This window comes from Leptonychotes weddellii, chromosome 4, assembly GCF_054177405.1.
Source record: "Leptonychotes weddellii isolate Sample4059 chromosome 4, ASM5417740v2, whole genome shotgun sequence".
NCBI lineage: Eukaryota > Metazoa > Chordata > Mammalia > Carnivora > Phocidae > Leptonychotes > Leptonychotes weddellii.
This window is the reverse complement of record NC_138372.1, coordinates 90,330,537-90,349,206: the sequence shown is the minus strand read 5'-3', so window position 1 is coordinate 90,349,206 and position 18,670 is coordinate 90,330,537. Positions and strand designations below refer to the sequence as shown.

The window sequence follows — 18,670 nt, the reverse complement described above, 5'->3', positions numbered from 1 at the left end:
TTGCCAAAGAACTTGTATAGGGAATATATAAAAAACTCTTCTAATTCAATAATAAAAAGACAACACAATTTTTAAAGTAGGTAAAAATCCCCCAAAGTTACACTTTATGATACCATTGATATAACATTTCTGAAATGGCAAACTTTAGAAACGGAGATGAGATTCCTGGTTGCCAGAGATGACGTGGAGGGAGTGGGAGGCAGGGTAGAGGAATTCAGTGGTGAAGGAACTGTCCCATATCTTGACTGTGGTAGTGCATACAAAAAAACTACACGATAACTGTATAGAACTAAACCTATACACACACACACACACATTAGTACAAGGAAAACTATCTTCATAAATAAGATCAGTGGACTGAATCAATATCCTAATTGTAATATTATATACTATTTACATACACTTTGCAAAATATTACCATTAGGTAAAGTCTACAGGGCGTCTTTTTGTACTATTTCTTATAAATGCATGAGAATCTACAATTACCTCAATAAAATTTTCAATGAAAAAAATGGGCAAAAGATTTAAACAGATACTTCACCAGAGAAGATATACAGATGACAAATAAGCACGACAGACTGTGATATTCACAGAGTGGAATTCAACTCAGCAATAACGAAGAATTACGGATACACACAACCACATGGATGAATTTCACAGATATTGTTACATAAAAGAAGCCAGACATAAAAGAATGAATCAAAACAGTGGATGCCTATGGTAGAAGGGGGTCCAATGGCACTTAATGGGGTAAGAGAAATATTTCTGTATTTTGACTGAGGCTTGGTTATATCAATTTCTCAAACTCAACTACTGAACACTTAAAAATCAATGCATCTTATTGTATCCACAACTCAATTAAGAAAAACAGCAGAATTGGTATTTAAGTGACATGTGAAGATGGTACTGAAATGCCAATATGGTGGGGTGGGGGGGTTGATCTAGAATATATACATTCTGAACTGCACAGAATATCATATAATGACCATCATACCTGGCCCCTGCCTTCCTGGGCAGCCTTATCTTCTGAAATCTCTACTCAAACACATGCTAAATTATTACCAAACCAAATAGTTGCAATTCCTGGTTACTTCCTAACTCCATACCTTAATGCAGGGTATTGATCTGTTAAATATGACCCCTTTCTTGCCCCTACTGAATTCCTACTTACCTTTGAATACTCATGACAAATATCACCTGTCACCTATATAGATTTCCCTGCCTCACCTCTGAGTTTTCATAAAAAAGAAGGGAAACTAACATTTATTGAGTGCTTAAATACTTTAGACATTTTTAGACATTACTTCATTCTAGTACTAGAATGGAAAAGTTGACAAGTCACTGCAAGTTCATGACTGTTGGTGGGCTGACATTACTGGCTACTGAAGAGCGGGAGAGGGAGGAAGGTAGAGCAGTTGATCCTGAAATTAACCAGATTCTCAAATTAACCAGTTGCTCTGCAGTGAGGGAGTAACATCTCAGAAGGCATTCAATACATACAGAAATCCTCTTTGTGAAAAATCATTTTTACAGAATAGTCAATTCTAGGAAAACACATCTGGCTGTAACTCTTCCAGGGAAAGACAGAAGCAAATACACGTAGATGTTCCTTTTGGACACTTACCTATATTCTTCCTTGCCTGGCGGTAGAAGCAAACCCTGAAGCCCTACCACACAGTCCTCATGCAATAAACAATGAGAGACAGGAATACTAGAGGGGAGGGGAAAAAAAAGAAATTTTGTTTTAGGAGGCAACAGAAATTAACGTTCTAAAATTAAATCCGAACTATGAATTTTATTTATTTATTTATTTTTGAGAGAATGTGTGTGTGCGTGCGAGTGCACACGCGCACACACAAGGGGGTAGGGCAGCGGGAGAGAGAGGGAGAACCTCAAGCAGGCCCGGGACTCGATCACATGACCCTGAGAGCATGACCTGAGCCAAAATCAACAGCCCAACGTTTAACTAACGGAACCACCCATGTACCCCTAAACTATGGGTTTTAAACATAAGAATGCAAGTATGACCTCTACTGGGTTTGTTAATCCCATACATTTGTACGTCTATGCACATTCCTCTGGGGAAAGGCTCTACAGCTTTCATTTTTTTCCCACTCCCCCAAAGACAGGATGACAATAAATACGCCTTTCTCCTGATGACTCAAAAGCTCAAAACTATACTGTTCTGTGACCTCTACATTGTGAGACAACCCCCCCCCGCCACCCCCCCAGGAACAGCTGAAGTATCTAAGACAGGCTGTGAATTTTCCACAGGTTCTTCCATCATCCCTTTTCCTATAACAATCTGTTTAGGAGCAGGCTCTCCTAACCTGCTTCATGCCTGGCATAAGTTTTTTAACTCTCCTTTTCCAATTTATTATGAGAGAATGTATATATAACATTTGAGGCTACAGTTTTGAGTGAAGACCTAAAGTACTCTCATATGACATGTGGCGCTTGTTTCTTCCTTTGTTTTGCTTATATCCTGGTTACCAGACATATCCCAAATTGGTCAAGTTTTTTTTTTTTTTTAAAGTTAAGAGGAAATACTTTTTTTTTTTTTAAAGATTTTTTATTTATTTATTTGAGAGAGAGAGTGAGAGACAGAGAGCACGAGAGGGGAGAGGGTCAGAGGGAGAAGCAGACCCCCCCGCTGAGCAGGGAGCCCGACGTGGGACTCGATCCCGGGACTCCAGGATCATGACCTGAGCCGAAGGCAGTTGCTTAACCAACTGAGCCACCCAGGCGCCCCCAAATTGGTCAAGTTTATCAAATAACTATTACATTGTACTAGTTTGACAGCAGTGCATTTGCATAAATGGTATTCTATATAAGGATTTGCTTTTCTTTTTTTAATGATTTTATTTTCAAATAACCTCTATACCCAACATGGGGCTCAAACTCACAACCCCAAGATCACGTGCTCCACCAACTAAGCCAGCCAGGCACCCCACAGGTATGTTTCTTTTAACATAAAGCTGAGGGGCGCCTGGGTGGCTCGGTCGTTGAGCGTCTGCCTTCGGCTCGGGTCATGGTCCCGGGGTCCTGGGATCAAGCCCCGCATTGGGCTCCCTGCTCTGCGGGAAGCCTGCTTCTCCCTCTCCTGCTCCCCCTGCTTGTGTTCCCTCTCTGGCTGTCTCTCTCTGTCAAATAAATAAAAATAAAATCTTTAAAAAAAATAAATAAATAACATAAAGCTGAGTCCCATGCTACCATTAATGCTTTGTTCCTACAAATCTGAACATGCTTCCATGTTTCATGAAACTTGAGCTAGGTACAGAACCTAAGAAACTCAGTATAGAAATTAGAAATAAATAGTAAATCCTGACTTGATGATATGTCGTTGATAGCTTAACTGGCTTGTCCCTTCTATCTTAAGATTTGACACTGCTTTTTTCAAAATCGTTTCGTATTTAACTTAACTGGATCCCGGTAATTTCTTTCCAATAAAAGGACAACTTATTAGAGGGCTAAGAAAGTATTTTCTCTAAAAATTTATTTGCCAAATCTGAAAACAGAAACAAATTTCTTCACTTAGCTTCAAAGCACAACAAAGATAGAAATCATCTAAATCATGTAAGGGAAACGTAAGTTAATATACACATGTTAAAAAATACTTTATTTTCTAGTATTGATATCCACTTTGTGCCTTACATCAGATGGAGAAAATTTGTTTCTCTACCAAATTCAGTAGAGAGCAGGAAAAATGTCTAATGTGATAAAGTTTAAAAATTCACATGGGCTGTGGACCTTATTAACATTTTATGACAACTGTATTAACTTTTCTCACTTGAAGAAGATGCTTGGGCGCCTGGGTGGCTCAGATGGTTAAGCGTCTGCCTTCAGCTCAGGTCATGATCCCAGGGTCCTGGGATCGAGTCCCACATCGGGCTCCCGGCTCAGCGGGGAGCCTGCTTCTCCCTCTGACCCTCTCCCCTCTCATGCTGTTTCTCTCTCGCTCGTTCTCTAAAAAATAAATAAAATCTTAAAAAAAAAAAAGAAGATGCTTAACATTTCTGGGTCCCAGCTTCCAATTTTGTAAAACCAGAATGTTGATCAGATATCTGATTTCCTATCAAAAATTGATGTAATGTATGGTGATTAACATAACATAATAATAATAAAAAAAGATATCTGATTTTCTTTCAGCATTAATCCTAAAGTAACCTGCTTTTTGGATTATCAACCTTACACCTTAAATGCAGAGTATCCTTTTCTTTTTTGAGACACAGAGTGAGAGACAGTGGGCACAAGGGGGCGGGGGGCAGAGAGGGAGAGAGAATCTTAAGCAGGCTCTACACCCAGTGCGCAGCCCCAAGCGGGGCTCTATCTCAGGACCCTAAATCATGACCCCAGCGGAAATCAAGAGTCAGATGCTTAACCAGCTGAGCTACTCAGGTGCCACCAGAGAATCCTCTTTTTAAAAGGAGTTGATAATCTGACCACCAGCGAGTTTTAAGCTCAAACATTTAAAAATAAGTTCGGCCTGAAACTAGTGCAAAACAGGGACCAATTATTTTCTACTATGTCTGCATGTCCTCACTTAGCAGGGAGAGGCAATGTCCTAGCAGAAGGGCTGGCAAGCAAGAAGAAACCCAGAGCTGCAAAGGACCAGAAGGTTCCAATTGTAGTTGACCTTCCACTTTACAGCTGGGCGAAAAGGAGGCCCAGAGAGGGTGAGTAAGCTGCCCAGGGCCAAACAGGAAGCAGGAACGGAGGGCCTCCTGAACACGCCACGCTGGCCTGGGATCACCAACTACTTAAAGGCCCCGGCTGCACACACCAGGATCCCCACCTCTCCTAGTGCCAGTGGCGCCGGGCGGAGGGGAGCTGGCGGTGGTAGGCAGTCATGCCCATCTCGAGACTTACTCGGCTGCCAGCACTAAGCTGCAGGTGTTAGCCGGGCACACGTAGAAGCTCTTTCCTTTATTCGGGCCATCGCGGACGCCGGTCTTGAGAAAGCACACGATCCCTGAAGACAGGAGGTTGATAATGATTACGCCAAGCTACACTGACAGATCCCGGGAGCCCCTAAAAGACCCGGACCCCTTACCGTGCTCGGAGCACCTAACCGCTTCCATGAGCGCTCCAGTCTGCAATTGCACGGAGCCACCCCCCAACGCCTGCTTCCGCCTTTTACTCCGCCCTCCTCGCCCAGGAGCCAATCAGCATCCACCTTCTGCAGGCTCACCCCTCCCCCCCATAATTCACTGCGCGGGGCCCTAACCAGCCACCTTCGCGGGCGCCCTGAGTTTAAATAGTGGGGCGTGGCTGAAGCTGGCAGGGCCTTTTGGAAGGTGGCTGGGCGTTCCCGGCGAGGGGCTTTCCGGGGCAGGGGCTTTCCCGGCGAGGGGCTTTCCGGGGGAGGGGCTTCGCTTGGCTGGTGCGGGAGAGGGAGGGGCGAGGCTGAGGCCGGGCGTGACTCCAGTTTATAATTGAGACCCAGAGGCCGACCTAGAGGGAGCGCGCGTTACAATTGCAGAGGGGTGCTCTGCAAGGAAGGCTCCTTCCTCCCGGCGGCCCACGGCGCCCGAAGCCTCGCGGTCGTCTCCGAGCCGGGGCCTGGGTCTCGGTCCCTGAGGAGGCGAGGCCGGGAGAAGCTGCTGCCTGTGAACTTGCAGGGCTGGGGCGCGGTGGTGTGCAGGTTCCTGGGCGCGTCCCTTCAAGTTGCGCGGTGAAACGAAAAGTCTGGGGGAGAGCAGGCACGAAGAGTTCTGCAGGGAACCACCCCCCTCCCAGCGATCCTTTAAATTTGCATTGCGCTTTAGACTTCACAGAGTGCGCATACATCCACGTCTCTCTTGTCTCGACAGCCTGGTGAGATGGGCAGCATTATAAGGAAGACTCCGAGGTTCATAGAAATTTGAGTGACTCAACCAAGGTCACAGAATGAGTGAGTGGGCGACCCACCGACAGGTGCCCGGGGGACTGCGCAGCTGCTTCCTGTGTGTACTGAATGTTCTCTAGGCCCTCTTAGTGCAGGAACCCGGAGTTGTACGAGTCAAAGTGGGAACAAGCAGGGAAGAAATAGATAACCTTTGATGAGAGGCACTCTGTATATTTTGTATTGTCAAACTTGTCCTATTAGTATGCTTTTGTAATGTTAAAAATCGAGGCTCAAGTTAAAGAAAAGAAAGGGAACTGTATTTGAAATGGTAATCAGAGCTATTAGCAAAGAGGGAGGAATAGAAATCAGAGACGTATTGCAACAGAGATGGATTCATATTACAGTTATTGAGGACCATATGACCAGACATATGGTGTGGCACATGCAACTGTTCTTATGGGACAGTAAGACAGAAAATCTGTAATGTCTAGGAAATCTGGGTTATATGATAAATGTACGTGGAGGGGGGGACAGGCGGCAGGGGCTTCACAGGAGGGGAGACAAACCTGAGGTTATCATTATTAATTAAACAAGTACTTACTAAATAGCTTTTTGTGTGCCCAATGTGCACAAGGTGCTCAGGAAATACAGAATTCGTTTATTCATGCATGAAGTTTGAAACAATTACTCTAACCACAAGGATCTTAGCATATGAAGGAGGCTGAGTTAGCACATATCGAACACTTAAATAACAAAGTAAAATAGTATTTAAATGTCAAGATGAGTGGAGTTAGTAAACTCTGTAAGGCTGGATAAAGGTGTGTTTGGAAGCAAAGTAGAAGTAGTTTATACATAACTACCTCTCTGAAACACCTATAGACGAACTTAGAGATAAGGCAGGAACAAAAAGCAAATAAATAAATAGAGGCATTTTCATTATACCCAGATTATAATTCTTTCATTGAGAGATTTTTGTGTACATATTTACTAGATGCTGTATTGGGAGAAGTAGACTGTGAGTACTGGATCTGCAGGATGAGGAGCATGGCAATTTAATTATTTCTTGAATAAATAAGCTTTTTGAAACAAGACAAAATCAAAAGGGCCTCTTACATATCCCATTGAAGAAGAAGCTCTTCCTCTGCAGGATCTAAGGCAGTGTTTTAGTTCCAACCCCACCCACGTAAGTGTGCACAGCCAAATTACAGAAAGGGGGAATATTTCTTCCATTAACTTGGGATATGCCAGATCAAAATGTTCAGGCTCCAGGCAGTTTATCCCACCTAACCATATCTATAAGAGTGAGAAAACAAATAAGATGGTCCTTGGGTGAAAGGTGGCCATAATAATGGCATAAACTGTAATGAATTATATAATATACGCTTTTCAAAATATACATTAGTGCATGTGTCTTAACTTTTATTCTTAACTTATTTAATTTATATTCTAATTAGCCTGCAGACCCCTGGAGAGAATGTGTTTCACTGACCTCTATTTGGAGTAAAGTTGAGAGTTTTACTTTGTCTCCCTTTAAAGCTTGATTTATTCAAAAGGAATGCCTAGGCGAGGTTCTAGAGCTAGATGGTTTAAATCCACAGGTTAAAGATCCAGTAAATTCTTTCCCTATGGGGCTGGTCAAATGCAAAGTATATGATAGAATTGTTCTAAAACTGAATTGTGGTAATGGCTACATAACTGTATGCAGTTACCAAGACTCGGGCAACCATGTATGTTAGGGAATTCTATGGTATCTAAATTATCCCTCAATAAAGCTGTTAAAAACAAACAAAAAACTTAATGTATGAGTCGTGCCAGAACATCTGCCTGGAAAATAAAAGCTAAGATCGTCTCGATATTTTGACATCCTAAGGAAATAGAGTGGGTGAAGGAGTAAAATGGTAGACACTCGTTAGTTTCAGATAGTGTGGCTCCTTATGCAGCCTGCTTCTCTGACCTATGGAATAAAATCTCAAGTGATGCAAACACTCATTTGAATTCTTGGGGAAATGAAAGAATTCTGTCTCCTCTGGTCAGCATTGTGCTGGTTGGCTTATGTTGAGCCTGCCAGGCACCTGTAAGATACTGGTGGTGAGAGGATCGGCTACAACAGGCACCCCTTGACGTCCTTGTCACTCCGTATCGTTTAGAAATAATCACTGAGGGGCGCCTGGGTGGCTTAGTCGGTTATGCGTCTGCCTTTGGCTCAGTTCATGATCCCAGGCTCCCTGCCGTGTGGGGAGTCTACTTCTCCCTCTCCCTCTGCCCCTCCCCCTACTCATGCTCTGTCTCTGTCTCCCTCTCAAATAAATAAATAAAATCTTAAAAAAAAAATCAGTAATTCCAAGTTATTTGTAAAATTCCAGCTTCTGTGAAGCCTTTGGCTTTACTCAGTATTTAAATAAATTGTTCAAATGTGTTTCTCCAATCGGCTGATAAATTCTAAGACATATATTTTGTTTTCTGAACTTCTATCTTTCAGGGTTTTTGCTTAATTGTTTTGGGGGTGGGGTGGGAAGAAGTAACTACTTCAAAATGTCAGATTTTTGCCCACGGGGCACCTGATTACTGGTGGGAACCATCGCAGCCTACTCTTTTCTGAAGTGTATTCTGAAATAAGTGTTTTTACATACATGTTCACACTTGGTTCTCACACGGACCTTGGCAGTGGGTGTTCTTTTATAGAGTAGAAGACCAAAGTTCAGAGTAGTTAGGAACTTACTCCAATGCCGTGCTCCTAACCGCTAACTTACAGAGAGCCTCTGCTTGAACTCTGGGGCCAGTTAGGGCCCATAGATTAATCTTGTTCCGGCTCAAAGTCACAAAGCTGACACCAAGCAGATCAGGGGCTGGAAGCTATTTTTTGAGATTCCCAATCCAGTTCTTGCCACTACAGTATTTTTTGGAAGCATAAATTATTCAGCGATCCATTCAGATATTTAACCTACACACAGCCAAGCATTTGGATATTTGTGGTATACAGACACGGCTCAACAAATCCAAGGTAAAAAAAAAAAAAGGCAAGTCGAGTGGCGCCATTTTATAAATGATCACGAGGTGGCGGCATAGGAACATAAAAACCAAACACAAGGCCCTCCTCTTCTGCTGTTTCATTCTTTTTGTTTAAGGATATGTAACAGTAACTCAAATTTCCTTTCATATTGTGCCTTTCAAAGATATGACCCTTCGACCCAGGCACCTTCAGGATGATATTATGTTAAGGATAAATCTGGTTATCATTTGAAAAGCCGAGAGACTTTACAAATTCGTTTGTTGCATATTTCTTATTAGGTTCCAAATTTCACTCGTCTTAAAAGTGTCCCCCAAATGGTTCAAAGCGCCCCCTCCTTCATCTACTTTGTGTGTGTGTGTTTGGTGAGTGTACAATTCAATACTTTTTCAGTAAACTTACAAAGTTGTGCAGCCATCACCGTAATCCAGTTTTAGAACGTTTCGATCACCCCCAACACGTCCCTCAAACCTGTGCATAGTAATCCTCACTAACACTCCAGTACCAAGCAACCACTGATCTGCTGTCTGTCTTTATAAATCTGCCTTTTCTGGACATTTCACATAAATGGAGCATACAGCATGTAATCTATAGCGTCTGTCTTCCTCCATGAAGCACAATGCTTTTGAGGTTCCTCCATGTTGTAGCATGTATCCATATTTTATTCTTTTTATTGCAGGAGAGTATTCCGTTGTATTCACTCATCAGCTGATAAACATTTGGGTTGTTTTCCTTTTGTGGTTATTAGGAATAACGTTGTTATGAACATTAACTAGGGTTTGTGTGGACATTTGTTTTCATTCCTCTCAGGTACGTACGGATGGGTGGAATTTCTGGTCGTGTGCTAAATTTAGGTTTCACTTTTTAAGAAATTGCCAAACTGTTTTCCAAAGTGGCTGAACCACTTTATTTTCTCCTGAGTAGGGTATAAATGTTGCAGCCTCTCACATCCTCACCAACACTTGTTATTGTCTGCCTTTTTTTTATGATAGTCATTTTCCTAGTTGTGAAGTGGTATCTCCTTTGGGTTTTAATTTGCATTTCCTAATGACTTTTGACGTTGAGCTCCTTTTCATGTGCTTATGAGCCATCATCTTCCTCTTTTTCAGTGGTTTTGAAAGGCTTTTTCCTTTAAAGTTTGTATGGAACTTAAACTAAAACTTAAGTAAAAATGACATCAATCATTATTAATCCAAGGAGATCAAAGAAAGAGTTAATAGTTTGTATAATGTTAAGTAACACAATTACATATACTATGATCACAGTCATGTGAAAAATGCTTAACTACAACAAGCTATTAACTTTTTTTTTTTTTTGAGAGAGAGAGAGAGAACCTCTGAGCGTGCACAGGATGGGGGGAGGGGCAGAGGGAGAGGGAGCAACAGAATCTTAAGCAGGATCCACGGCCAGCACAGGATTGCACCAAGGGCTCCACGCAGGGCTTGAAGGGGGATGAAGGTGGCGGGGGCGGGTAAGGGTGCTGGATCTCAGGACCCTAAAATCATGACCTGAGCCGAAACCAAGAATCAGATGCTTAACCGACTGAGCCACCCAGGTGCCCCACAACAAACTATTAACTTTTAAGACTATATATTGTACAGTTCCATTCCTATGTTTCTGAGAGGTTGGGTTGGGAGACGGGTACGATTTTTATTTTGTGCAACTCACATGTGTTACTCTTAGGATTGAAAAAAAAATCCAAATGTCTTTACATTAAAAGCAGATACATCGGGAAAAATAAGGAGGGAATGACCCAAGCAATAATCATGCTTAGTTAAGATGGTAGGATTATCGGGGCGCCTGGGTGGCTCAGTCGTTAAGCGTCTGCCTTCAGCTCAGGTCATGATCTCAGGGTCCTGGGATCGAGCCCCGCACCGGGCTCCCTGCTCCGCGGGAAGCCTGCTTCTCCCTCTCCCACTCCCCCTGCTTGTGTTCCCTCTCTCACTGCCTCTCTCTGTCAAATAAATAAATAAAATCTTTAAAAAAAAAAAAAAAGATTGTAGGATTATCGGTGGCGCTTTTCTTTTTTCCCATTTTTCTGTACAGCCTTTAATGCTGTTAGCCTGTCAGTGGAAAAGCAGTTGGAGGACCCACATCTCCACACCTCTACCACAGCGCCTCTTAAAAACTCCTTCACTTCTCAGTCCCTCTGGTTAGTCCTGACCTTCCTATAATCCTTCCTTTCCTTTATTTTCTTTTTTCCTCCCATCCGCTTTTTGGTATCTCGCTTCAAACCTTATAGCAAGATTATCTTTTCCCCGATTCCCTTAATTCTATACTAGTTATTTTGCTTAATTCCAACCTTTATCCTCAACCCAGATTCCAAATATCATTAGAAAACAAGGACGCTTCTTACTCGTTCCCTAATACCCTTGCTGCTTCGCAAGTTCTAGACACCCTAGTCTCAGGACCTCCGTGACTATGCCCTGGTGTCACCCTGAGTTGTGTTTCTTCATGAATAACAAATGGCACTAGGGTAGATTACAGGTTCTCAAGCGGAGAACGAAGAATCCCCTCTGAAGACTTTTGCCATGAAATTTTGAGCCTCCCCAGGTGCTGGGATCTTCAGGGCTGAGCAAACTCCGGCAGAGTTCTGGCTAGTTCCCCCTCCATTTCCTTGCTGAGTTAACCTAGGGGCTGGAGCAGAACAGCCTCTGTTTTCTGCTGCTATTCTTCTGTACTAGAATGGTCTTACAGAACTCACCAACCTTTTAAAAACATGAATCGGATTCCATTACCCTTTGCTTAAAATGCTTCAGTGGCTCTCCACTGAACTTAGAAAAAAGTTTAAATCCTCATCCTGGCTCACGGTGGTGGTGGTGGGGGGGTTGTGACCTTGGCCCTGTCTGCTTCTCTCTCTCTCTCACCTTCTGCCATTCTCCTCCGCGCCCCCTGTGTTCCAGCCATCCTGACCAGCACTCCTTGCCTCACTGTGCCCGGCTTTGTCTTAGGTTAAGGCTGTTGTTCATGTTGTACTTTCTGCCTGGAATGTTTTCCTAGTTCTTTCAAAGCCTTGGCCCCCCTAGGTCTTCAGGTCTCAGCTGAAGTATCACCTCAGTGAGAGTTTCCATGACTACTTAATCTAAGGAGATCCTTCCTTGCTCTTCTCTGCTTCAGCACCCTGTCTGCATTGTGCATAACATTTAGTTAGCTTGTTACTGTTTCCTGCTGTTGATGGTCTGTCTCTTCCTCATAGATTATATACGTAGGTGCCAAGAGGGCAGGGACTGGTTCCGTTGTGCTCACCACAGTACGTAGAAATTCAATACATATCTGGTAAGTTACATAAACTAAACCATAGAGCGGAAGGGACCTAGAGGCACCCAGCATGCCCACCCAATCCCCTCCTACATCATCCCTAATGGATTCGGCATAGGAACTTTGGGTCACAGCAAATTCTTTATTAGAGTATCTAAAAATGGCAGTTAATTCTAATGTATATGGAGGAGGAAACTGTCTTTCCGTCTGAAGCTTCCACTTGTAATCTGGAGCTACGCATCATACACTTAATTCTTTTCAATGTCACTTTTAAATATCTGACTACGGCTCTCTCATCCTCCGCACGTCCTCAGAGAGTCTCCTCCGACTGCCACAATCATTTCTCTCCCCTCCGGACCCCCTCTCCAGCACTTTTCAATGAATGTTTACTTCAGTTGAGGCATCGCAAATAGAATTCAATATGAAGACTCCTGTGGGATAATTATCTCCTTTATTTTGGATATGATCACGATACACGTGCAATATAAAGCGGCAAAAAAAATTTCTCTCTCCTTTCTAACAAACGTCATGCTAGTAATTCGTATCAAGTGTGCAATCAACCAGAACCACTGCTTGCATTTTTCACGCATGAACTTGCATCTCCTTTACCTGGAGCCTCTAATTGCCTGAACTTAACTCTGGGTTCTTTCATCCTGTTAGTGTGGCTCCATCATTCTAACCTGTCCAGATCTCTTTGAATCTTGCTCCCGTCAGCTGACCTGTCAGCGCTATCTCCTGACTCCGTGTCAACGGAACACTTGACAAGCCCACTCCCCTGGACGCCCTCTGAGTCGCCAGGACAAGTGCTGAACCAGGCAGAGCACTTCAGCACGACCTGCAGAGCTCTCCTCCCGGTAAACGCGGTGCCCGAAGCGTCAGGATTTGGGGGGTGGTCCTTCGGTCTGGCACCGAGCGCCCCGTTGCTCCTTCCAGGGTGGGTGCCTTGCTGCAGCTCGCGCAGGCTCCCTCCCTGTCCCTCGACTTAACCAGCCTGCAAAGCGGAGCGGAAGAGGAAGGGAGGTTAACGTGGGCGATTTTTTTCTTGGTGCGCCGCGCAGGAAGCGGCCTGGAAGCTGCAGGGCGATGTGGTTCTTGGGGATGTAGGCCCTTGCCTGGCGCCAGGCTAGTGATTCATTGAGCCACGCCATCTCCCGTCTGGTCGACTTGCCTGACAACATCTGTCACTTCTCACTTCTTATCTAATCTGCCACCTCCCTCCTGGTTCTCTCTCCAGCTTTCCATGCATTTGGATGAGGGCCAGCCGGTTCTAGGTGAGGGATTTGTTCCCGTCCAACAATGAGAAGAAGGAGAGTTAATAACTCTTTTGATGAAGATCTGAGGCGGCCTTCCTGGGTAGCCCAGGGCATCCCCTTCAAAAGATGGAGCTCTTCCTAGCTCTTCACTTCTCCTTTAGAGCTTTCCCACTCTCCCTTTCCTGGACCGACTTCCACCTTACTCTAAGCAGAAGTCCTCCACACAGCAGACAGAGCTTCTTGTCCTCCCCAGTAGCCGGGAGACAGCGAGGCCTGGCCTCCGGGACGAGTGGCTTGCCGCCTCTCCTGGCATCTGGAAGTTTCTTCCTGTAAGCAGGCAGCCTCCTTCCTTCTCCCAGTCAGCGGGTTCCTGCAGACCCTGCTGGTGCCCGTGCTGGGGATGGGATCGACCCACCAGAGCCCCAGAGAAGAGCTTGGGTGGGGCCGGGGCTGTAAGGTTGTGCTTTCTGCGGTTTGTTGGCTTTTATTTCTGCTTTCTCACTCTTATGCTAATTGCCAGATTCTTCTCTCCCATTCTTCTTTGTCTCCCACTCTCCCCACTACCCCTCCCGCCAACCCTCAACACTTGTCCTTCAGTCCAGGGGAGACAAACACCGCATTAAAGAGGGGCTGTGGAAGAGGACTCACCTAGGTTCTGTGTTATGCCCGCCTGGAGCTCTGCGTGCATGTTTAAGCAATCCCTTTCCATCCTCAGGTGCTTTTTGGCATGACACAAGTCCTGCCCTGTTCTTATTGGCCTACGTCTGACAGGACAGCTGGAGCTTGGCTAAGTGGTAGGTGGGGAAATTCTGCCCACTTGAGCGGCTTTGCGGTTAAGCTGTATACCCTACCCAAGTGTGTGCGTGTACAATAAAAAATACCAAATAACTTACTCCCTCTGAACCATGCTAACAGGCATGAAGACCACGGGTACAGAGCAAACCCAGTTCAACTCATTAATTACACTGTAAATTCTTCTGTGGACTAAATTGAGTCTTCCCAAATTCATGTGATGAAGCTCTACTTCCCAGTGTGATGGTATTTGGAGGTGGGGCCACTGGGAGATAATTAGGTGAAATCGTGTCCTGAGGATGAGGCCCTCATGACAGGATTAGTGCCCTTATAAGAGATATCAGAGAAACTCTCGTCCTCTGTGTGTGTGTTTTTCTCTCTGTTTCTCTTTCTCTGTCATATGAGGACATAGCAAGAAGTTGGCAGTCTACAAGCTGGGAAGAGAGCACTTGCCAGTTGGCTGGCATCTTGATCTGGGACTTTTAGTCTCCAGAGGTGTGAGAAACTAAAGTTCTGTTGTTTAAGCCACCAAGTCTATGGCATTTTGTTATGGCAGACTGTGCTGACTAAAACAAATTCCCAAGCTAATTATTTGCTACCTACCATAACATTTGTTTTCCAAATGTGCCATTTGCACTCAAATCTACATGCAAATTGAATTAGCTAATTAATACAGGTATAAAGTACCAGGATAGGAGTCTCTGGTGACTCCATTCCCCATTAATTCCCATATATTTATATATCTTCACTTGGAACTTCTGGATTAAACTACCCTGGCTCTTCATGTAACTATAAAGCACTCAGACAATTTTATCCAAATGTTCCTCTGTCCGCATTGCCTTGATATGCTGACTCTTTCCTGCAGCTTCATACTTATCCTTCTCTAAATTAGGCTCTTGGGCTGTGGACCCAAACAATGATCCTGTTTTGTAGCAAAGCCCATGCTTGCATTTCAGGTCCATACCCTGTTTCTGTCCACTATCATGTTAAGACTTAGAATGTCAAATGCAGGTATCTGGTTTCCTTCTTAGGGGTAGAAAAGATTAGAATGTCCAGCTTGTCAATGATGATAACAGTGATACCTAACATTCATGAATTCTAACTCCTGTACGTGTATATCTCATTTAACCCTTCCAACAGAGTCCATGAAGTAATGGGCATCACCTCCTTGTATGCACGAGGGAAGTGGGGCAAAGGGAGATTAACTGGCAAAGATGACACAGCCAGTGATGGATGTCAGGATTTGCCTGCAGGCAGTCTAAATCCGGAGCTCACCTTCCTGACTATTAAGAAACCAGATGTATTCATTGGACATACTATCTAAAAGGAGCAAAGAGTCAAAGTGGAAAACCCTAAGAGGGAGTAGTTTAGCAGCCTCAATTTTATCTCGCTGCCTCTTACTTCCCACAAGGGCCCATGTGCTGATGATTTCTTTTGTGTGAAAGGATATCACAGTCCCCATTTAGCCTGCTGTTGCCAGGTGGGAAGTCTCTTGGTTTACTGGGTTTGAATGACCCATCATTCATACTACACTGAATACCTTCCCTGGATCATGAAAAGTTTCAAGTGAGCAATTTGGACCTGAAACTTAGACTTTAGAATTTGGTATGTGTTTGTTAGGACCTGGCATTGAACACAGCCAGCAACCCTTCTTCAGTATCGAAGCTAAGGCCAGCCACTTCAGATTCTTGTACCACTGCTCCAGCTTTGCTTTAATAGTGATGGTTTTTATGCAGCATCCCCATTTGCCAGTTGTAGGACTAGAAGGCCCACATAGAGTAATAAAGGCCATTCTGACGTCAGCGCCATCTTATTGGGCTGGTTCCATCTTGGGTTTGGGAACAGAAGATCTTCAAAGAATTTTCTGCCGCCAGCAGGGTGGTACAGATAGCTGCCATCAGACCAGTAAACAATACAAAGATTCCCTAAAGACAGACTCAAGAACTTGTAGCATTTGCCTTCAGTCATGGGAGCCCATAACAAAAACATGCATTGGGTTAAATGGACATCTGTGGGAACCAGGGCAGAGTGCAAAAGGATCCCCTGTTTTCTAGTCTAAATTCATTTCCCCTTTTTAGAGCAAACTGGCACCTAGCATGTGACAAAGCAAGCACCTATCTTTATTTGTTCTGTCCCAATGGTCCTCCTGTTCTACCTTGTGTGTACAGATCTTTGCTCAAAATGAGATGGTAGAGTCTTTACAACTAGAGGAAGCATACTGTGTGATAGGGAGACTGTTGCTTTTGGAGTTAATGCACCTGAGTTTAAATACTAGCTCTGCCACTCATACTTAAGGCATGATACTTAACTGCTTTTTCCTGGTGTATGGTTTAATCTCAGCTTCACAAGTTCGTCATGAAGATCCAGTCCTTGTGACTCGTGATGGCTGCTCAATATAGTGAACATCAACTCCTTTCTCGTTTCCTCTTAGAGAGAGTGGATGATGTCCATTGTTTCTGCATCCCTAGCTCCTAGTGTATGTCTTGGCATATGCAGAATATCAGAAAATGTTTGTGGAATAAATAAATCTTATGTCCCTCTATATTAAAATCCCTCACTCTGCATTGGTCATCTAGTTGGTTCTCAAATACTTTTTTTTTTAAAGATTTTATTTATTGGGGTGCCTGGGTGGCTCAGTCGTTAAGCGTCTGCCTTTGGCTCAGGGCATGATCCCGGGGTCCTGGGATCGAGCCCCGCATCGGGCTTCCTGCTCCGCGGGAAGCCTGCTTCTCCCTCTCCCACTCCCCCTGCTTGTCTTCCCTCTCTCGCTGTGTCTCTCTCTGTCAAATAAATAAATAAAAATCTTTAAAAAAAAAAGATTTTATTTATTTGTCAGAGAGAGAGAGAGGGAGCAGGGGAAGCAGCAGGCAGAGAGAGAAGCAGAGTCCCTGCTGAGCAAGGAGCCCGACTCAATACTCGATCCCAGGACCCTGGGATCATGACCTGAGCTGAAGGCAGACACTTCACCGACTGAGCCACCCAGGTGTCCCACTTTTTGAAAGAGAGATGTTGTTTTAAAAAACATAGGTTTAAGTTATTTATACACAGTAAGTTATTTAAGTTATATATTATTATATATGTAAGTTGTATGTTATTTACATAAATTGCTCAATCTTAAGAAAATAGCTTAGTAAATTTTTACATAGGTATACACCCATGAAACCACTACCTAGATCAAGATAAAAAACATTTCAGTTGTCCCAGAAGGTTCTTCATGCTACTTCCTAGTCAATACTCCCTCTGCCAGGAGAAATGATTATTCTGACTTCTGTCACCATAGATTCATTTTGCTGGTTCTTGGACTTCAAATAAATGGAATCATATAGTGCATACCCTTTCGTGCCTGGCTTCTTTCACTAAAAAAATTGCTCTGCTATTCATCCATGGTGTCATGTATGTCAGTAGTTTGTTCATTTTTATTACTGTGTAGTATTCCACAGTATAAATAAGTTCTGTATCCATTCACCTATTGGTGGACAATGGGGTTGTTTCCAGGTTTTAGCAATGATGGATAAAGCTGTAAGTATTCTTATATATGTCTTTTGGTGGATATAAGTATTCATTTCTCTTGGGAAATGCAAGGAGCAGAATTGCTAGGTCATAGGGCAGGTATATGTTTGACTTTATCAAAAACCACCAAACTATTTTACAAAATAGTTGAACAGATTTACACTGCCACCAGCAACATATTAAGTTCTGGTAACTCTAAATTTTTACCTGTGTTGGATATTTGATATTGTCTTTTACATTTTAATTATCTTGAGGATAGGGGTATCTCATTGGTGTCTTAATCTGCAGTTTGCTGATGAGTGATGATGTTGAGCATCTTTCCAGATGCTGTGGCCATGGAGGTGCACTACTCAAATCTCCCTTTAAGAGAACCTTCTGCAGGAAACATAACTGACTGACAGCTTCCAGCAGCTAGATCTTCATATCCGTCACCATGCTCACGCTGATGCCACATTTTCCCAGGGCTGCTTCCAGTCAAAGACTAAGCATGGCGGGGATACTAGCGCGAGGCCATTTCTGCCCAGGGGGGCACTCCTCCAACAGCCAGCCTTTGCTCAAGAGACTCCCATCAGCTTGGTCCAGATGATCTCAAAATTACACTGAGCCTAGGGCGCCTGGGTGGCTCAGTTGGTTAAGCGACTGCCTTTGGCTCAGGTTGTGATCCTGGAGTCCCGGGATCGAGTCCCGCATCGGGCTCCCTGCTCGGTGGGGAGTCTGCTTCTCCCCCTGACCCTCCCGACCCTCCCCCATCTCATGCTCTCTCTCTCTCAGTCTTTCTCTCTCAAATAAATAAATAAATAAATCTTTAAAAAAAACAAAAAACAAAAAAACCAAAAAAAACAGGCATCTGGTCAGATTTGGAAAGGAGACCACAGTGTGCCAACCCATGATCTAGAGAACTGTGAGCCTGCTCAACATTAATAAAATAATGAGGGACGCCTGGGTGGCTCAGTCGGTGAAGCGACTGCCTTCGGCTCACGTCGTGATCCTGGAGTCCCAGGATCGAGTCCCGCATCGGGCTCC

At 44.0% G+C, this 18,670-nt stretch overlaps 1 protein-coding gene across 5 annotated transcripts in view; it reads right to left on the bottom strand.

Moving 5' to 3' along the window:
• TTF2 (transcription termination factor 2) overlaps window positions 1–5,141 on the bottom strand; it is a 40,948-nt gene extending 35,807 nt beyond the window's left edge. For 4 of the 5 annotated variants that reach the window (XM_081815776.1, XM_081815778.1, XM_081815777.1 and 1 more), the window contains exons 1-3: window positions 5,054–5,141; window positions 4,870–4,972; window positions 1,625–1,711 (exon numbers count right to left, since the gene is read on the bottom strand). In XM_081815776.1, coding sequence (XP_081671902.1) covers window positions 1,625–1,711; window positions 4,870–4,972; window positions 5,054–5,081 — 218 coding nt within the window. In that variant the 5' untranslated portion in view covers window positions 5,082–5,141. Of the gene's footprint in view, window positions 1–1,624; window positions 1,712–4,869; window positions 4,973–5,053 lie in introns of those variants that run through there. The other variant, XM_081815779.1, reaches the window with a different exon arrangement.
• Between the last annotated feature and the right edge of the window lie 13,529 nt (window positions 5,142–18,670).